Source organism: Mustela erminea, chromosome 1 (assembly GCF_009829155.1).
Source record: "Mustela erminea isolate mMusErm1 chromosome 1, mMusErm1.Pri, whole genome shotgun sequence".
In the NCBI taxonomy this organism is placed as follows: domain Eukaryota; kingdom Metazoa; phylum Chordata; class Mammalia; order Carnivora; family Mustelidae; genus Mustela; species Mustela erminea.
This window is the reverse complement of record NC_045614.1, coordinates 26,800,219-26,819,286: the sequence shown is the minus strand read 5'-3', so window position 1 is coordinate 26,819,286 and position 19,068 is coordinate 26,800,219. Positions and strand designations below refer to the sequence as shown.

Sequence of the window (19,068 nt, the reverse complement as noted above, 5' to 3'; positions counted from 1 at the left end):
TTTTTTTCCCTTTTATTTTTAAAAAGATTTTTATTTATTTATTTGACAGAGATCACAAGTAGGCAGAGAGGCAGGCAGAGAGGCGGGGAGGGGGTGGGGGGCAGGGAAGCAGGGTCCCTGCTGAGCAGACAGCCTAATGCAGGGCTCCATCCCAGGATCCTTGGATCATGACCTGAGCTGAAGGCAGACACCCAGGCGCCCCAGGCTTTCTGGCTTTTAACACAGCCTTGACCATTACTGTGTGACATTGTACAAGTCACTTAACCTCTCTGAGCCCTGGGAGATGCCCCTGTAAAAAAATGAGGGTAATCCTAAGACTCTAGCATTAGTGTTAGTTATTACACTTGGTTTACTCCAGATTTATTCACTTCAAACCCATCCTGCAACCCCTGGGAAGGTGTGGGGGCAGCCCCAGGCCTGCCTCTGGCCTAGGCTTCTGCTAAGGGAAGGGGTCCCTGAAAGGGAAACCAGGGGAGGCTGGAAGGTGAGCTGGGTCTCTCCCCAGTGCTCCTGACTCACCTTTCTTCCCACCTTCCTGGCCACTCCCCCAGGCCTCCAAGGACCCACCCTGCTCCTAGTACTGCCATTGGCCACCCCATCCACTCTCACTGATGACTCCCAACCCAGTTCCCAGTACTGGGCTCTGTTTGCAGGCCAAGTGCCCCTTCTGTTTGTGGTTATGTGTGTCCTTAAAGTAGCCCCCACCCCCACCCCAGATTTAAACTCTCCCTATAGAAGAATCCTCTTATTTACCTTTCACCAGTAGTAATTCTATGAAGGCTTATCATGTACTAGACACTGTGGTATGTTGTTTACATTCATTTTGTCCGTGAACACAGTGTTCCCTCAGAACACCACATAGGGTAGGTTCTAGTACCCCATTTCATTGGAGAGAAAACAGAAGCTATGAGAGTCTGATGGGTAAATGATCTGCTGGAGTTCATGGCAGGGCAGGATCTGAACCCTCTGGCCCATGCTTTGAATCACCATGCTTAATAGACACCCTACAGGCTCCCTTCCCCTCATGGAGGTACCCTTTCTACTTTGCCTTGGGGAACTGAGTCTCCTCAACATGTAGTCAGTCCCTATTCTAGCAGCTCTGGGTGGGGAAGGATTTGGCAGCCAGTTGGAGGATGAATGTGTTGGGAGACCTTTCTAGAGGTTAATCTTAGAATGGAAGTTTCCCACTTGCCCATTTTATGGATGAGGGCACTGAGACACAAAGGCGGCTTCCTGGAGGAGGTGCCCTTTGAAACCTGAGCTATGAACAGGAGTTAGCCAGACAAAGAGTGGAGGAAGAATGTTCCAGACTGGGACATCCAGTCTGCAAGACAAGAAAGTGTAAGGCTGTCTCGACTGGTATAAAATGAGTGCTATGAAGAAGTCTGGGACATTTGGGGAGATGGAGAGCCAGCCAGAGTCTGAGTCGGTAAGCCGCAGGGCTGGGACTGAAGACTTGAACCTGCAGCTAGCTGCTTTCTGGGCATTTCTCACATACCCAGCAACACTGCTGGTACAGGTGCCAGCTGCTTGGAGCTGGGCCCGAGCCTGGCATTTCCGGGGGCGTGGCGCCTCTGCTGAGATTTCCTCTTTCTCAGAGATCCCCTTTCTCCCACCAGGGTTCAGTATTAGCTTTGTCCTGGGAGAGGCATCCTGATACCTTGGGAAGGCGGTGGTTATGGCAAAGGGAATAATAATGTTGGCAGTACAAGGCTCGAATATTCTTTGATCCTTGAGCTTTGTCCTGGGGAGATAAGCAAATCCGAAACACCCTTGGATGCAGGCCATAAGTCAGGATAAATTCCCCACCTCCTGCCTGCCTGCTTTGGAGAACTCTTGAGGGAGAGAGAAGGGGTATGGGGTGGGCCACCCTAAATTCCTTGCATAAGAGTTGGTCCCCTGTGGGCTCAGGGACCCAGACAAAAGCCTTGTTACAAAGCAAAAAGGATCCCTTTGTTTCGCCAAGTGTTTGGTCAGCATCCTTAGGACAAAGCCAGAGGGGGAAAAATTCGAATTCAGGCTTGCTTTGAGCCGTGTGACATTTTTACTCCCTCTTTGAGTTATGATTTGCCATTGTTAGGAGGGGGAAAAAAATGAGCTAAACAAGACGTGTTTCTGGAAGAGAGTTTTCATTAGTGGAATATCCTGATTACAAAACCCCTTCCCCCTCCCAGTTAATGGGGATTTGAAAAGATTCCATTCCTTTCCTAGATCTGGCTTCCATCAGACAGAGTGCTAAGCCCAAAGAGCACTTAAATTAATGAGCTTCTTCCCCATTTTATTTTTATTTTTTAAAAAAGATTTTATTTATTTATTTGACAGACAGAGATCACAAGTTTGCAGAGAGGCAGGCAGAGAGAGAGAGAGAGGAGGATGCCCGCTCCCCACTGAGCAGAGCCGCTGATGCGGTACTCGATCCCAGGATCCTGGGGACCATGATCTGAGCTGAAGGTAGAGGCTTTAACCCACTGAGCCACCCAGGTACCCCTACTTCCCCATTTTTTTTTTTTGAAGATTTTATTTATTTATTTGACAGAGAGAGGTCACAAGTAGGCAGAGAGGCAGGCAGAGAGAGGAGGAAGCAGGCTCCCTGCTGAGCAGGGAGCCCTACGTGGTACTCAATCCCAGGACCCTGAGATCATGACCCGAGCCGAAGGCAGCGGCTTAACCCACTGAGCCACCCAGGCGCCCTTCTTTCCCATTTTTAAAATTTTTTATTTTTTTAGATTTTATGTATGTATTTGACAGACAGAGATCACAAGTAGGCAGAGAAGCAGGGAGGGGGGGGAGGAAGCAGGATCCCTGCCGAGCAGAGATCCCGGCAGAGATCCCGAGCAGAGATCCCGAGCAGAGATCCTGATGCGGGGCTCAATCCCAGGACTCTGGGATCATGACCTGAGCCGAAGGCAGAGGCTTTAACCCACTGAGCCCCCCAGGCGCCCCCTTCTTCCCCATTTTAAAATACAAACTTGGGGGTGGTGGTGACAAGGACCAAACACTCATTCTGCCATTTACATTTATTCTGCTAATTTTTAAGGCGGTGCCATTTTTAGGGAAAATTAAATCCCTAGTGTCTTACTCATTTTACATCAAACTCATCAAGATGTGGTTTTCGAGGCCCCTTTGAAGTCTGAAGACCAGCCATGTGGTCAAGGGCCCACAGGCCTCTAAGTGCATTGGAAACAGACATGTTAATCAGTGTTTCCTTCTGGGCAGCTCTGCTGAGGAGGGCTTCCCGGGGCTGCAGAGGGAAGGCAGACGAGGGAGAGGAGCACACCGTGGATTGGAAGGGGTCTCTCTGGGTTAAAGATCTTTGCAGATCAGCTGCTAGTGCTGTCCTGCTTACACCCATGTTGGCCCCTCAAAAGTGATGGCCCAGCCAGCCCCGGGTAGAAAGGGGGACAAGTCAACTGGAGGAAGTCAGAAAGGGCCTGGTACCAGGTCAAGGTCGAGTTTCAAAGTCATTGAGGTGTTTGCACAGAAAACAGCTCATTCCCATAGCAGCAAGTCCAGGTGCAGAGAGGAGCTGCCCTGTGGTTCTAGCCACTGACCAACTGGGAGGTGCACAGATTCCCCTGGGTCGTGGGTGATGCTTCAGGCAGGGGCCCACTAGGGCAGCCCCAGGTGTGGCCTTGTACAAGGAATGGCACCTCCAGCAGGGGCTGGTCACAGACAGCAGGAGCCAAGACTCACAGCTCCCAGTGAGATTTCGTAGGAGTCTCACAACCACCCCGAGGGAGGCTTGGTCTCAGAGGGGAAGCCACCTCCCCAAGGCTACAGTGCCACTAAGCAGCCAAGCCCACATTCAAACAATACCTGATGCCCAAGTCCAGCTGTGAACACAGACATGCTGCCTCCCCAAAAGAAACCAGGCAGACCTCCTGGGATTGAAACCAGCAAGGTCAGCATCACCACGCAGAGCCTGGACAGCCCCCCAAGCCCCCCATCTTGGGGAGTCCTGGAACAGTCACAGCCGGCACAGGCCCACAGCTATGGGGGTTTCCTCCACGGGGAGGGAAAAGGAGGGAAAACCTTCTTTATTCCCACTTTCCTCCCACCTCCCAGCGGTAAACAAGCCTCCATCCTTACCAATGAGGAGGTGCCAGGAAGAAACACACAAAAGGATCCAGTCTTCCTTCCCTGCCTTTCCCTCGAAGCCCTCACTCCAGTGGAAGGCCAGGGGCCCAGCGGGGACTTCCTGGGGCTCATCTGGGGAATCCTGATGCCCTTCCTGCTCCCACGGAGGGATAACCAGGGAGGAAGAGCCTCCACTCTGGGGACAAAAAGGTCAGGGTCTGGGGTCTGCCCCAAGTGATGTGTCCATTCAGCACCTGAGCTGGTGTCAGTATGGCAAAGTGGGGTCATGGGGGTGCCATGAGGGTGAGCAGGAGGGGCGGGGGGAGGTATGTTAAGAATATATCAGGCACAAGCTCTTCCTAGCAGAAGGAAGGGGCAGGGAGAGAAAGACGAATACCACAGACACCCGAACCCTCTGGTCCAAGGGCACTTGGGACGACAGGTGACATTGCTTCTTGTTTAAGTAAACCCCCTAAAACGACCCCTTCTACCATCATTGGGGAAAAAGGCTTTCTGTCCTAGACACTGTGTTGGTGTCCTGGCCAGTGCCCCTTCCCTAGGGCCCTCACCGCCACCTGTCTGGCTGCTGGGCCTCCCCTGACACTCCCCTCCCAGCGGCGCTCATGAAGGGCCATCATCCCTCCTGCAAAGAGAAGCCAGGCTCACGTCAGAACAAGCTGCTCACCTGTGGCAGGGAGAGCTGGTCAGAGACTCGAACCATTTATTCAGAAACAACACCATCCAAGAACACCAAGGGAGCTTGACGGAGCAAACATTTAATAAGTTATAAGATACAATTTACAGTCGGCATCTGATTCCAGTTTCACTTCCACGTCCCAGTTTACAAAACCTGTGGCCCTTTCACATGGGGCTTCGGGCTGCCCCGGTTTCTAAGAGGTGGGCTATTGCCAGCACCTGCTCCCAGCTGCAGCGTCTCAGTGACAGTCCTCTGCCTCACTCCCTGTCCCACCCATGGAGGCACTCGTGACCAGGGCAGCCACTTCCTCAGGACGGAGCAGCAAATCAAAAAGGTCTGCCGGCCCAGGCCATACGACACCCCTGGGCCCTAAAGTCGGGCAGAGTCCCCAAAGGCTTTAATTTTATTCCAAAGCCAGCTCAGGTCTGCAGAAAGGGGTGCAAAACGCCTTAAGCCCCATTTCTGGAATTATGCACCTGCACGCTGCTTTCTAAACAACCTCAGAGGACACGGTCGGGGCCAAATGAACACAGGGCCACGGTCAGCTACGTAGCTTTCACTATTTCTGCCCAACGACAGAAGACCACCTAGGAGCTGCCGCTGGCCTTCCCACCCCCTCTGCCACGCCCTGATTTTGAGGCCAAAGATCAGCAGGAGTTCCATTCTTTCCTGTCTATCATTCTTTTCCAGAAGTGATCCCAGGTGGGTGTGGAATGTTCTGTCCCGTGACAGGCCTCTGCAGACGAGGGCACTGACACAGGGACCCACCTGCGGTCCCTTCGAGCATGTTGGCAAGACTCATCAGACTGACAACGGCTGGAGTGTGTGTTAAGAACAAAGCCTCGAGTTGGTTTAAAAAAAAAAGGGATCTTTGGCGGGAGGGAGCTGCCTGCCACAGCAGAACTTCCTCGGACCCAGAGACGTCAAGGGCCTTTAAAGACAAAAGCAAAACGTGGCTGCCCAGATGGGGCCCATGTTACAACTTTGCAGGGGAAGACTCAGCAGAACGAGGGGAGAGGCACTAGGAGGCACTGAGGGCAGTCTGCCGCCGCGGACCACTGCCCTCTGAGACGTGTAAAAAGGCCACGGGGCAGGTGGGAGTGTGGAGATGAGTCATGTCGAAACAAGAGTCTTCTCTGTGATAGGGAGAGATGGAGAAATGCTGGAGAGATGAAGCTGGTTTTTTTTAAGTCATCTTGTTTTCTAAGTGACAGCCTAAAAGTAGGTGGCCTCTTTGCCCTGTCCCGCCCTGCCAGTCTTGTTGCATAACCGGGCTAGCCAATTTCATGCTTTAGGAACGACAGTCTTGCGAGTGACCTTGGTCTGTCTGCAGGGGGCGATGGGTGCCAGCAAGAGGTCAGATCTGGATCTGAACCAAATGAGCATGGAAATCCTCTCAGCCCATTGCATGAGTCTGTATTTCTTAACAGTCCCCAATGCGTTCCTAAAGAGTCAAGTCTAGGACTTATTTCTCAAGGCACTTTAGAATGACAATGTTTTTGGGGTGGGGTTTCAGACCCATAAACAAGCTGGAGGAAAACTTTGTATACAACAAGTTACAAACAAGCAACAAAAAGCAACCACCAGAACTCCTCCCAGCATTTGACGAGAACCGTTTTAAGGCACCGTGACGTGGAATGGACTGCCGGGGATGTGTTCCTCTCCCCACTTCACGGCTAGAACGTAATCTCCCTTCTCCTTGACAACGTATGTGACGTTGTATTGTTGGTTGCCCACGTGCTTCATGGAGACCTCTTCGCAGGGGGTGGTTGGCCCATGGACACCAATCAGCAGCATGTTGGAACCTAGGATGCAAGGAAAGGTGGTTACTCTATCAGGATGCATCACGGAAGGCAGAGGAAGGGGAGGGGAAATGGGAGCCAAAGGAAATATACCAACTATTGTCTGCTGAGATTCTGACACTGAGAACTTCGAGAGGTGGGACAACATGGCAATTACAAGCAGACTCAGAGCCCAGTGGCATGGGTTCAAATCCATCTATAAATAGGACATGATCCTAGCACCTCCCCTATGGACTTGCTATGAGGTTTACAGAGTTATATGTGAAGCCCTAGCTTGTAGCAAAGAGTTATATAAATGATCGCTACTCTGATCTCATTCTCATCAGAAACTTAAGGAAGGTCACTTTATAAAGATTCCCATTTTAGACAACAAGAAACTGACTTTTAGAAAATGATTTAGTACCTTTCCCAAGATCACATGGCTAAGTCTGGGGCAGGAAGGAAGGAGGCAAGGAAGGAAGGGAGGGGTGAGGGAAGGGGGCGGGGGAAGAAGTACTGGAGCCAGGTTTCCAGCCCAGATGTGCCAGATCCCCGAACCCAGGCAACCAACCACTGACACCCAAATCAATACTCAAGTTCAAACTGCAATTAAAGCAATTACTGGCAGAGAAAGGAGCCAGGTTACCGATTCAATTTGCCCATCTGTAATGGGGATAATGTCACCTTTCCTGTCTACCTTGTGGGCATTTGAAGGAATCGAGAGTCAAAAGAGGAAAATCATCAGCAAATATTAAGTACTTGCAAATGCCTGGGTTGCATGGGCCGGTGGGCAGAGGGTGTCAGCCTGCCTCCACCCTGACCCTCAAGCAGGACCAGGCTACCTACCGGCTTTGCTGCAGTCCACCAAGAAGGAGCTCTTCTGGCCCACGAAGGCCTTTGAGAGCCCTGCCCCCTTGGAGGTCACCTTGCTGGCATCTGAGGATGCCTTGGGGATGGCACTATAGCAGGTCTCTGTCGATGACCTGGTCACAGACTCCACCAGAATGGATGAGGTCTCATTGGCTGAGCCAGGGCTGACCAGACGCTGGCCTAGAAGATGGAAGGGAGGGGAGGTAGGAGTGAATGGCCAGTGGCAGTAGGCTCTCTCAGCTACAAGAGGCAAGTGTCCCGGGGGCAGAAGCTCCAGGAAAGTCCGTGCACCTCAATGGCTGGATCCCAAAGCTACCACATCCCCACCTCATATCCCCAACACCTGATGTAAACGTTGCCAGCTCCCCATCTCACACCCATAATGTCTTCCAAACCCCTGGGTCCCACCCCACCCAGTGGGCAATGACAAATGACCAAGCCTGGAAATCCCTCCCACATAACCCTGTGGCACCCTGCAGAATCTACTTCTTTCCATGGAAATAAAATACCCTTATGCATAAACAATGTCAGATGTTGGGGAGAATATAAAACAAAATTAACAAAAATGGTTCTCTCTGCATGTGAAAGGATGATTTTTCCATCTGACTCTTTAATAAATTTTTCTGCAATGAAGTTATATATACTACCTATACAACAGTGAACTGAGCAGAGACACGTGGAAGGGATTTACCACGATATTTATGATGATTACCTAGGGCCCGTGGGCTGTGAGATGCTATTGACTGGTATTTTTCCTAGTGCTCTGAAAGAGGTGCATTTTTATAAATTTAATAAAACGGTTTGATTATTTTAAAGGTAAAAGGCTAGAAACAAGAGGATTTTTCAGGTCTGATCTTAACAAATATGTAAATTTTTTTTCTGTTCTGTTAAACATTTTTTTTTTCAATCTCGACACTCATCATTTTATAGGGCGATGACGTCAACACATATTCACGGGCTTCTAAAGATGTTTACTCTCCTGGCAATGTCCTACCATTTCTTTATATTCAAGATTCAAAGTAGATTCAACATATCTAAAATTACCCACAGTTTCTAGTATCAAGTAACTCTGTTGATAATCTGACAGGACACGGTCCACAGGAGAAACAGTAACTTCAAAGCCGTTTGGTTGTTACCTGTCACCTTGGCCTTGAATGGACTGCCCACAATGTGGTTGGGTCCACCATATTTGACGCCAATCAGGTAGTTTCCAGGAGCCATGGGCGTGTACATGACTTTGTAGCCTTCTGGGGTTTCCTGGCAATCCATTTTAACTTTGGATGGGCCTTCGATGGTGACAGATAACGTCCCTGGCCCTGCTCGGGTGGTGTTGATGAAAAATTCAGACTGGATACCTGGGAGAAATGAAGAGGGAATGTGTATTGGTTTGGAGGGATGGGGGGATGTGGTTTGGGGAGCTTTCCCAGGGGCAGTGAAGCAGTGGCGGGGGTCGGGGGGCGACATAGGTTTCCCCACAGAGGCACAGCATCGGTACTAGCTCTGAGCTCCTGAGGGCAGTAACTCCCTTTCCTAGCAGGAGGCAAGAGTGTGGCTGACCTTTCGCCCACCAGCCCCAAGCGCCAGGACACCCTGTTCTTGCCTCTGGGAAGGCGTGGTGGCTGAGGACAAGAAGCCGGAGTCTTCGCTGTCAGCCTAAAATGCTGTTTCAGCTGCTGGGGGCTCAGCCCTGCCTCCAGCGGGGTGGAGGATGCGTGGGCCCCTCTGACCTTTCCTTTTTCCCCTGAGTGGATTTGGAGACGCCAAGCAGACCCAGCATCTTCTTCTCCTCCCACAGGCTCCCTGCCTCAGTCACCACGCTGAAGTCTGGGGAGGCTGTTGGAATCTGCCAGCCCTCCCCTTTGCCAGGAGCACCAGCCGGCCGAAACAGTGGCTCCTGCTAACTGACTCAAGCTTCCACTGCTCGGGTTCCAGATTCTAGAGTAAGCATCCTGTTACGTACCCAGTGACTCCTGTTCAACAAACGGCAGAGGCTCAGGGAGGCTCGGGCACTTGCCGGGCAGTGATACAAACTAGGAACTGGTAGAACGGGGGTATGAACAATTCCATGTGGCTCCAGAGCCTCTTGCCTGGCCCACAGGGGCCTTCTGCACGGACATCTTGCCTTGTGACAAAGAAAAGCTGGGCTGATCAATGTCTGTGCTGCATTCCTGCCTGAGCCGGGGGCCCTGCAGAAGCCTCCACTCCTTCAGGCCCATTTCCCATGCCAAGAGGCAGGAGGTGGTCCGTGAGGGCTGCCCACGACAGTGCCCTCTAAAGGCCATCCCCGGCACAGCAGCCTTGTGCAGGGCAGGGCTTTTCCCCAGAGCCCTGGATGCCGCCCCAGCTGGGAACTATTTGGGTTTAATTATAGCTCCTAGGCCAGAGAAAGAATTATTGTTCTGGCTATCAATAAAACAAAGGCGCTGCTATCATGCAACCCCCAAACACAACCCAGCTGCTTCTGGAAGCTCCTGAGGCTCCTCCTGTCCCAGGGCCCCCCGGATTATCTCAACCTTGTCTCTAAACCCTGCAGCCAGAGTGAGGCTGTGTGGGCAAGGGGGTGGGGGTGGGGTGGCACACGACAAGGGACGGCCTTTCCAGGAAGTAGCTGCAAGGCGACAATAAGGAAAGATATTTTTAAAGTGAAGATGAAAAAACCCGGCTGTAGTGGCGAGAAGCCCAACCCATTTTAACAAGTTGCTGCCTTCTCGAGAAAGATCAAGATCTGTGAATCCTGGCTGTGAGGGCCTGGAGACACAGGAGACATGAGGTGGGAAAAGAGAAGTAAGGAATGACAGGGCAAGAGCTACGTGGAACAACCTGTGGGGTGGGCTCCCTTCTTCTTCCCATTTTACAGGAAGGAAGCGGAGGCCGGGTGAGGTCAAATCCTTGGCGCCAAGTCCCACGGCTGGGGAATGGAAGGACTGGGATTTAAACACGAGACCCGGCCAGCATGGAGCTAAGGCACTTGTCTGAGAGAAATGAGGAAAAAGAAAATCCCCACGCACAGGAGTCCCTCTGCCTACTGCCTCCAGCTAGAGCATGACAGCCCAAACATCTCTGGGCATGGCGGTCTTCCCCTCTGCAGCCCCGTGTGCGCACAGCTGAGTTCCTGTGTGGTGAATTCGTGTCTACTGCAGCCCTACTCTATTGTGAAGGTGGGCGACGGGGCAGGGGAGGGACGGAGGCTCTTCTACTCCACCTGGCGCGCACCGGCGATCTTGGAGCATTTTATCACGAAGACTGGTCTTCCAACCCAGAGAGCATTGAGAACCCCCTGGTCTCACGCCCAACCTCTCAACTCCCTGGCAAGCAGAGTCCCACCCCAAATTCTCCACATTCCCCTGTTCCAAAACCTGCAAAATGGCCCATTTAAAGCTCAAGCCAAAAGATACAGCAAGCGAACCCATAAAAACACAGGGAAGTTTGCTTTATTCTGAAGGTCAGGGTGCCAGGCCCTCCAGCAGCCAAGCACAGATACCTTTTCATCCCATGCACACTGCAGCTGTGTTATCTTGGGATGGATATTTGGGAAAAGGCTTGCGAGCGGGAGGGCTAGAAAAACAAGACGCCTTCCCCTTGACAAGAGCAATATTGACACAGCGTTTGAAACAGGCATGCTCTGTACCTCTCCCTCCTGGCTGGGAGTCTCCCTGTAAGACTGGCTCCTTCTCTCAGTGGCATCCAGCCCTTGCAAAGGACAGCCTGAAACCCAAGCTCCCGAGAAGGCATGCAAACAGCCAAGAGGAAGCACAAGAGGCCCCGAACGCAGCAGGTGTGACCCAGCAGGAGGGAAGGTGGCTGCTGGCAGCTGCAGGAGACCTCAGTGGCTGCTATGCAACCCGGACCAAGGTGTGTGTGGCTCCGATGCCGGGAGGACCCCTCGGGGTCTTTAAAGGCGGGTGGTCTGCCAGGGACCAAATGCCTGCGCTCCTGCATGGGGACCATTCCAGGCAGCTGGGACAATAGGGGTCCTCGTTTAGAATACCCCCCAAAGTGGGCCAGGGGTGAAGTCATTATCTGGATTGAGCTAGCCACTCAGAGAGGCAGCCAAACTCCGGGGTTAAGGGTATAGGCTTTGAGGTCAGGGACCCAGACTGATTTTTGGTTCTGTTACTCCCAGCTAAGTAAGCTTAGGGAGAGACTCAACCCTTCTGAGCCTCACTTTCTTCATCTGTGAAATGGAATGGCGTACCGTGAAGGGTTACCATGCCTTTTATTAAGGGCAGGCTGCTGGCCCACAGTTCAGTGTGGAGCTGGACTAGATGGTCTTGGGAGTCCAGAAGTATTTACGCCACTCCTACGGGTGTTTCTGCTGAGGCCACTGCTTCAACCAGAGCCTAGGGCCACATGCCAGTCTGTCAGTGACTCCTGCACCCGGACAGGGCCCCTCGGGCCACTTGGGACACAGGCTCCCTAGGGCTAGATCCCCAGGAGCTGCAGCCACTCATCTCCTTGCCCAGGCAAGGCGGGTCTGCTTTGTCCAAGTCATCACATCAGCAGGAGACTGGAGCAGAACTTGTACACACAAGGGCCTTGAGCCGGGACCGGGCTGCCTTCCCAAGGCCCAAGGTAACCCCCAGTGCAAACCATGCCCAGTGTGTCCATGTCTGCAGACAGGCCCTGCAGAAAAGCCTGAGTGGACAAGCTCCCCAGGCTGGCCCTCTCCATAGAGTGACCCCCCACCCACCCACCCAAGGCCAGCCTGGAGGCTCATGGGATGAACACGAACCGCAGCCATTACAAGGGGCAGGTATCTGTGTCTTGACACAAAGTTCTCGAAGATGCCAAGTGAAAAACACTGTACAGTAGCACATGCACCAAGATTATTTCTGGAAAATAAAAGCCAAACTGTATGTCCACCTTTTTAACAAACCAACTAGCTAAGTGACCATGTGTGAGGGTGACAGACACAGGCAGACAGAAGGTCCTCCCCTGAACCACAGGTGGTGGTCCCTCCTGGGTCTAGACGGAAGGAGGGAGAAGCAAGGAGACGGAGCCAGCTTCCTTTACATACATCCCGCTGCCTCCTTTGCTACCAATGTGCCCCATCCACGGTAAAGACTAAAACCAGACTGTAAGAAGTCCAAAAAGCTCTAGAATTCCTTGCCACCATCTTTTCTCCTCCTCCCCAAGGACCAGAAACTAAAACGGGGAGGCAGACTGTGACAGGTCCTACTGCCAATTCAAGGTTGTTTCTGTGAGCCCAGGACTGCAGAAGGAATGGAGGGCAGGAGACCTCCCAGGAGGCCTGTGACACACACTGAATCCTTTGCAGGCGAAGAAACCCTCAGAAGCAAAGACAGGACCCTGTCTTCCCTCACCATCGGTGTCCTGGCCCTGAAGTCAAGGCGCTTGGCCAAGGAAGACAGGCGAAGTGGAACAAACAGTAATGAGGTGTGATAACACAGTCATCAAGCCCTTGCTTTTGGACTGACCGAGGGTCAAAGTACATGTCCCCAAACAATTCCAGAGATCAAGAGCTCCAAAGTGTTGAGCATTGCAGCTTCCCCAGCGTGGGGGGGGGGTGTGTGGGGGGGGGTGGGGAGAGGTCAGGGAAGGCTTCCTGAAGTCTGAAGAGCTCCTGCTGGCTGAGCCCCTGGAGCAGGCTCAGCTAATGATCAGAGGCGGAGGCCATGGGTTACCTGTGGTGCCCCCCTCAAGCCCGGCGCCGTAGGCGGACACCAGGGCGGGGTTCCCTGCTTGTCCAGGCTCCCCGACCCGCACTTTGAAGGGGCTTCCAACCACGTGGCTCCCGTTGAACTTGACGTCGATCGTGTGGATGCCGTTCTCATGAGGGATGAAGCGCACCGCGTACTTGTCTAGGAGAGTGAGCAGAGTCCAGGGTCAGGCTGAGTATGTGCATACGACCCAACGAGGCGAGGAAAAAGGACGGGAGTCCAGCCGGAGACGGTGCATTTTAAATCATTAGTAAGACCACACCTCTCCCGGAAGCCTGGTACCCGGCATGTTGGATTTCAAAACCAAATGGGCCTGTTTAGGTGTCCCTCGTCAACCCTTTGGGAAATGCATCCAAGTCTCAAATTCTAGGATTCATCCTCTGAGAACATGGCGTCTGCCTTGGGAGAACACTTTCTTTTTTCCAAAGATATTTTTATTTATTTCAGAGAGAGAGAACGAGAAAATGAGTGGGGGGCAGGGCAGAAGGAGACGGAGAAGCAGGCACCCCACAGAGCAGGGACCCCCCCAAGCGGGGCTTAATCTCAGGACCCTGGGATCATGACCTGAGCCAAAGGCGAACGCTTAACCGACTGAGCCACTCAGGCACCCCGGAAGAACACTTTCTTTATGAAAAGCTCACTTCTCACAAAGTTTCTCTTGAAGGGAAAAGAAATGGTTCCAACTAGCATTAATGCTCCTGAATTAAGCTCTAAGCTAACAACTGCTTCCCCAGGGCAATGGCCAGGTTTTTCACAGTGTTTAGATCACAGCAGGCGGCAATCTGTCCAATGACCAGCCACCAAGACTATCCATCCATCACCTCTTTCTCCTTGAAACCCTCCCACCTGGGATGCAGACTAACTGCTCTCCTCTAACCTCTCCAGGTGTCTACCCTTACTGTACACATCGTAGGACACATAACAGATGCCCTACAATTCCTCACGTATCGGAGCCCACATTCCATGTCACTTCCTCTGAGAAGCCCTCTGGGCTCACCAAGGCAGAAACTTGCTTTTCTCTCCTGTTCCCTCATCATTTCATTCTTGGGTCCCCTGTGGTATTATTGACCACCTGGGGTCCTCCGCAGGGACTGCAGGCTTCCAGCCAGGTCCCCATCCCACTCTGAGCTCCTGCTTGAGGGCAAGCATCATGTCTTCCTCCTACCATCCTGCCAAGTCTCTCACACTTAACAAATGTTCACTGGCAAAATGGCTCATTAAAGTTGATAGACGTCAGAGAATTCCGTACGTCAAGGGAGCAGGCAGGAAAATCTTGGACTCATAAGCATACTGGAGTCCCAGATTCTTTGAAATTTACAGATGAACATCGATTAACTTTTCCCTCAGAGTAAAGTGAGGTCAGAGAGTACTTACTTGTGTCATAAGGTCAACAACATAATAAAAATCTGTTAAGATTTTGTTAAACTAGAAGGAAAAAACCACAGGGGCGCCTGGGTGGTTCAGTGGGTTAAAGCCTCTACCTCTGGCTCAGGTCATGATCCCAGGGTCCTGGGATCGAGCCCCGCATGGGTTCTCTGCTCAGCGGGGAGCCTGCTTCCTCCTCTCTCTCTGTTTGCCTCTCTGCCTACTTGTGATCTCTTGTCTGTCAAATAAATAAAAAACATCTTAAAAAAAAAAAAAGAAGAAGAAAAAACCCACAATGAATAGAATGTGAACAGAATCTGAAAAACAAAAAAAATAAAACAGTTTGTTAAAAAAGAAAAGAAAAGAGTGCCTGGGTGGTTCAGTTGATTAAGCATCTGCCTTCAGCTCAAGTCATGATCCCAGGTCCTAGGATCAAGTCCAGGAGCCCTGTTCAGCAGGAAGCCTGCTTCTCCCTCTCCCACTCCCCCTTCTTATGTTCCCTCTTTTGCTGTGTCTCTCTGTCATATAAATAAAATCTTTTAAAAAAAGAAAAAGAAAAGGAAAAAAGAAAAAGGAAGGCTGTGTCTTAAAGTGTCTTCCTGTCCCTGGCGAATGTTTATGCCCTAATTTGTAAACAGGGCCTGGCAAGAGCAGCAAAAAGGATCTGCAGGCTGGCTGGCCTCGGTGCGGCTGGTGAGCCCTCCATGGGGGTGCACGCCTGCAGAAACGTGCCTCAGAGAGGCACAGATGCCGGGGTCTGCCCGCCCGCCCTGCTCACCTGGCTCCAGCTCAGACACGTGGCACTCCTCCACGGCTCCTGAGGGGCTGTGCACCTTCGCATCGATCTTGCCTTTTGCCCCATTCAACCTTATAGCAAAGGAGGCTGGCTGGTTAACTTTTAATCCCGATTCCTGGGAATTTAATACATTAAAGAGGTTATGGCCCTTGGTGTTCCTGTTCGGTGGCACACACTGACCCGACCTGGGACTCCATGGGACAGTTCTCGTGCAAAAAGGCCCGGGATATTGAACCATACAACATCTGACAACAGAAGAGCAGGTGCCTTCTTCCACACTTCTAGCTTTAAATATAAGACAGCAGAGACCCATGTCAGCGTCGTCTAGCACCTCGGTTTGGGCTGGGAGAGAGGGTTACCGGATTTGGAGACTCAGACATCCTCGCCAACAGAACTATAATTTCCGTATCTCAAACAAGACCAGACAGCCAGAAAACCCAGTGCCTTCCAAGTCAGAAAGGACCCTCTTTTAAGAGGAGCCTGGCAACAGACAAAACCCTGTACTCACCAACATGAACAGTTTTATATCATTGCTATTTTTTATCTCAAGGGTAGGAATGGAGACAACTTTTAATAAACTCACAGAGGAGTATACACCCCAGCAGGACCTGGGGTGACTACCATTTCCTAGGTATGTAAGTAAAGTTGTTCCACCTTTGAGTCTCAGTCTTCTCATCTGCAGAATGGGCACAATAACCGAATCTACGCCAGACAGCTGCCGTATCAGGATGAAAGGAAGTGATGCATTCCAAGCACTCAGCGCAGGGGCTGGTCCATACACAGAAAGGCTCCCAAAGGTCAGCTTATCGTTAAGTACGTATATGAACTCAGAAGTTGTCTGCACTTAACTCCCCGTCTCCCCCCACCCTCTGCCGTCCTCCGCCGCCTCAACAGAAAGAAGTCTAGTGCACCTAGACTTTTTTTTTTTTTTTTTTACTCTTCACTGGTTCAGTTTTACCCTCCACACTCAGCCCTGGAAACTAGAGCCTCTCCCAGGAGAAGGGGATTAGAGGTTTAGATGCTTAAGATAGTTTAAAATTGGCCAGTCCTGCCTGAACATCGTTAGCAGTTTTGTGGTGAAGTTGATCAGACAGCCACTCCTCCGATGATACTGCAGGGTGCGATTGAAGCACATGGGGGTCTTGTTAAAATGCAGATTCTGATCCAGCAGGTCAGAGGCCGGGGCGGGGGGTGGGGGGGCTCGGAGAGCCTGGAGTTCTAGGAGTCTAGTAAACTCCCAGGCAATGCTGAGGCTGCTTGTCCCAGGACCACGTCTCACCAATAAGGCAGTAAAGCTACACTGCTTAGCTGGTAGCCACGAGCCACCGAAGAATATATTTTTTAAAACTTTAAATCAATTAAATTAAATTAAATTGAAGATCTGATTCCTCAGTTACATTAGCGACATTTCAAGGGCTCAACAACCACGTGTGGCCAGTGGCTACCACGTTGCACAGAGGAGATGTGAGACGTTTCCGTTGTTGTAGAACATTCTATTGCACTGTGCTGCACTGGAGGTCACAGGCTGGGGAGAGAGGACTGCGCACGAAATTCAGGAATCTTTGATCGCCAGATTGCCTCTGTCGCACCATCCCCTCCTCTACGAAATACCGGCCGACTTTAATTTTCTAAAAAGTCTTAAACGCAAGACAAAACAATACATGCCTCTCTTTTCCTAATCAGCACCAGATGTTGGCATGCAGGCCGCGGGCAAATCTCCGATAAATAATTTACATATCACTCAGCACCAAGTGACCCAGGGGGAGGGGGGAGGGGTGCAGAATGGGACAAAGAGACACGCACAGCCCACTGCACACTTGTTCAAACATTGACGACCTAACGGTGATGAGAGGAGACTACAGAAAAGTCTCCTGGACAGGATTTCTCCAAACCAGGTTTTTGGGTGACAGAACCATTTACGTTACCTGAATCCGCTTGCCGCTAAATCCTCAAGAGGGAGATAAACGCCTCAGAAGATCTGAGAGAAATCTTCGAGATGCATGAAGGCAGCTCTCTGCCCTCAACAAATGCCGGGTTTATCTCCCTCCACAGGTTTTAGTTAAGTCGGCCACAGAAGAAACTTCTGTTAAGAAGCCTTTAAATGAAACACAAGAAAAACATCGACACCACAGCGACCCGTTCGCACCCTGAGGACTCTTGGGTGAGGCCTCTTCAATCCGCCGAGGTGAGTCTGCTTTGGGTTCAGTCTGATGTTTTGGAACAACCAGCAGCACTAGTTCTCCTCAGGGTAAGGTTAGAATCTCACATGTAAACCAAGTGTGTGGAATTAGGGTCGATGAGATCACCAACCTCAGATACAGGATTTTCAAAAATGGGGGTGGGGGTGGGGCAGCTGAAGGCTACTGAGAAATCCTACTGATCAGAAATCAGACTGGGGGACTCTGGTATGATTCTGCAACTGAACTGCTGCTCCTGATTTCTGATACCTAATTGCTTTTCAGTGTCCTGAGTAATGACCCAAAGGCATCCCTACCGGTTATTAGTCTGTCTGCGGGCTCTAATGAAACCTGGACTTTGACAGCCTGTTGAAGACGGGGGGAAAGTTGCCCTTTCTGGCACCCCCACAGGTTGGACTATGTAACTGCTTGCCACCGTGCCAGGGCGGGGATTCACGGGGCCATGGTTAAGACCACGGGTTCTGGAGCCACAGAGACCATCCCTCTGCCTCATGCTAGCTGGTTTCTGGTAGCCGTAACCTCTCTATACCTCAGTTTCTCCATCTTTAAAATGGGGTCCGGAGAAACCTACTCCCCAGGCTCATGCAAGGATTTAATACTGATCAAGTCCTTAGGTGGTACCTTGCACCCTTATAAATAAAGCACCATAATATAATCAACTGCAATTGACTTTTCGGAGGGAGAGGAAGCCTGCAGTAGCCGGCAGAATGTCCCTGGACTGTTGGCCTGGTGTTCGTTCTGTTGGAAAGTCCTCCTTAACCCTTAACCGATTATTAACAGGCCTCCTTTGTTTCTCTTGAATAAGTATTTAAGAAACGAACTTGTTCCCAAATGTTGAGGTGTTTTGTTGACTGTGGCTCTGTTTCCGCTTGCCCCAATTGTCTCCTGTCCTAACCATGGTGGTGGTGGGGATTTCACTCTGCCATGGGAAGAAGGGTCCTCGACAGCTGGCAGCATCTCTGGTCCCACTGGAATGGGGCCCTTGGCACTGAAGGGAGGATTGAAGCGGCCTCAAGAGTCCAGGGTTTCACTGGTCGGCCTGTGGCCAATGAGACGGATGTTTCCTTGCGTCTCACCTGAAGGCTCATAACAGTGAGGCGGCGGGCGTCGTCCGAGGGTGCGACGACTGGCACCAGGTAAGGACTTTCAGGGATGTGCTCATCGTTGAACTTGATAGACACTTCGTAGTTACCTGTGGGGACAGAAAAGTCCCATCATTTCAGAGAATCTGGGAAGGTGGTTCCAGAGCGGCCTCTGGCTTCCTTCCTAGGGCTGAAATGCCTTCCAAGAGCCTCTGCCTCCCCGACCGTCAGGGCTGGTTGGTTGGCTGAGGGCAGGTCACCTAGCTGAGGTTGAGCCAATAGGATTCCTTTAGTCGGGAAAGGGCCGATATTCTTCTTCTTCTTCTTCTTCTTCTTCTTCTTTTTTAAGATTTTATTTGTTTATTTGAGAGAGAGAGTGTGTGCAAGCACGTGCATGAGTGGGGGGAGGGGTAGAGTGAGAAGGAGACTCTTTGCCAAGCAGGGAAACTGATCCCAGGACCCCAGAATCATGACCTGAGCCAAAGACAGACACTGAACTGACTGAGACACCCAGCCACCCC

At 51.4% G+C, this 19,068-nt stretch overlaps 1 protein-coding gene across 4 annotated transcripts in view; it reads right to left on the bottom strand.

The window, feature by feature from the left end:
• Nucleotides 1–4,817: 4,817 nt before the first annotated feature.
• Nucleotides 4,818–19,068, bottom strand: part of FLNB (filamin B) — a 147,884-nt gene continuing 133,633 nt past the window's right edge. For all 4 annotated transcript variants that reach the window (XM_032323456.1, XM_032323463.1, XM_032323471.1 and 1 more), the window contains 6 exons: nt 18,542–18,657; nt 15,250–15,382; nt 13,071–13,247; nt 8,562–8,780; nt 7,402–7,605; nt 4,818–6,579 (listed from right to left, as the gene is read on the bottom strand). In XM_032323456.1, the coding sequence (XP_032179347.1) occupies nt 6,392–6,579; nt 7,402–7,605; nt 8,562–8,780; nt 13,071–13,247; nt 15,250–15,382; nt 18,542–18,657 (1,037 nt within the window). In that variant the 3' untranslated portion in view covers nt 4,818–6,391. The remainder of the gene's footprint in view (nt 6,580–7,401; nt 7,606–8,561; nt 8,781–13,070; nt 13,248–15,249; nt 15,383–18,541; nt 18,658–19,068) is intronic.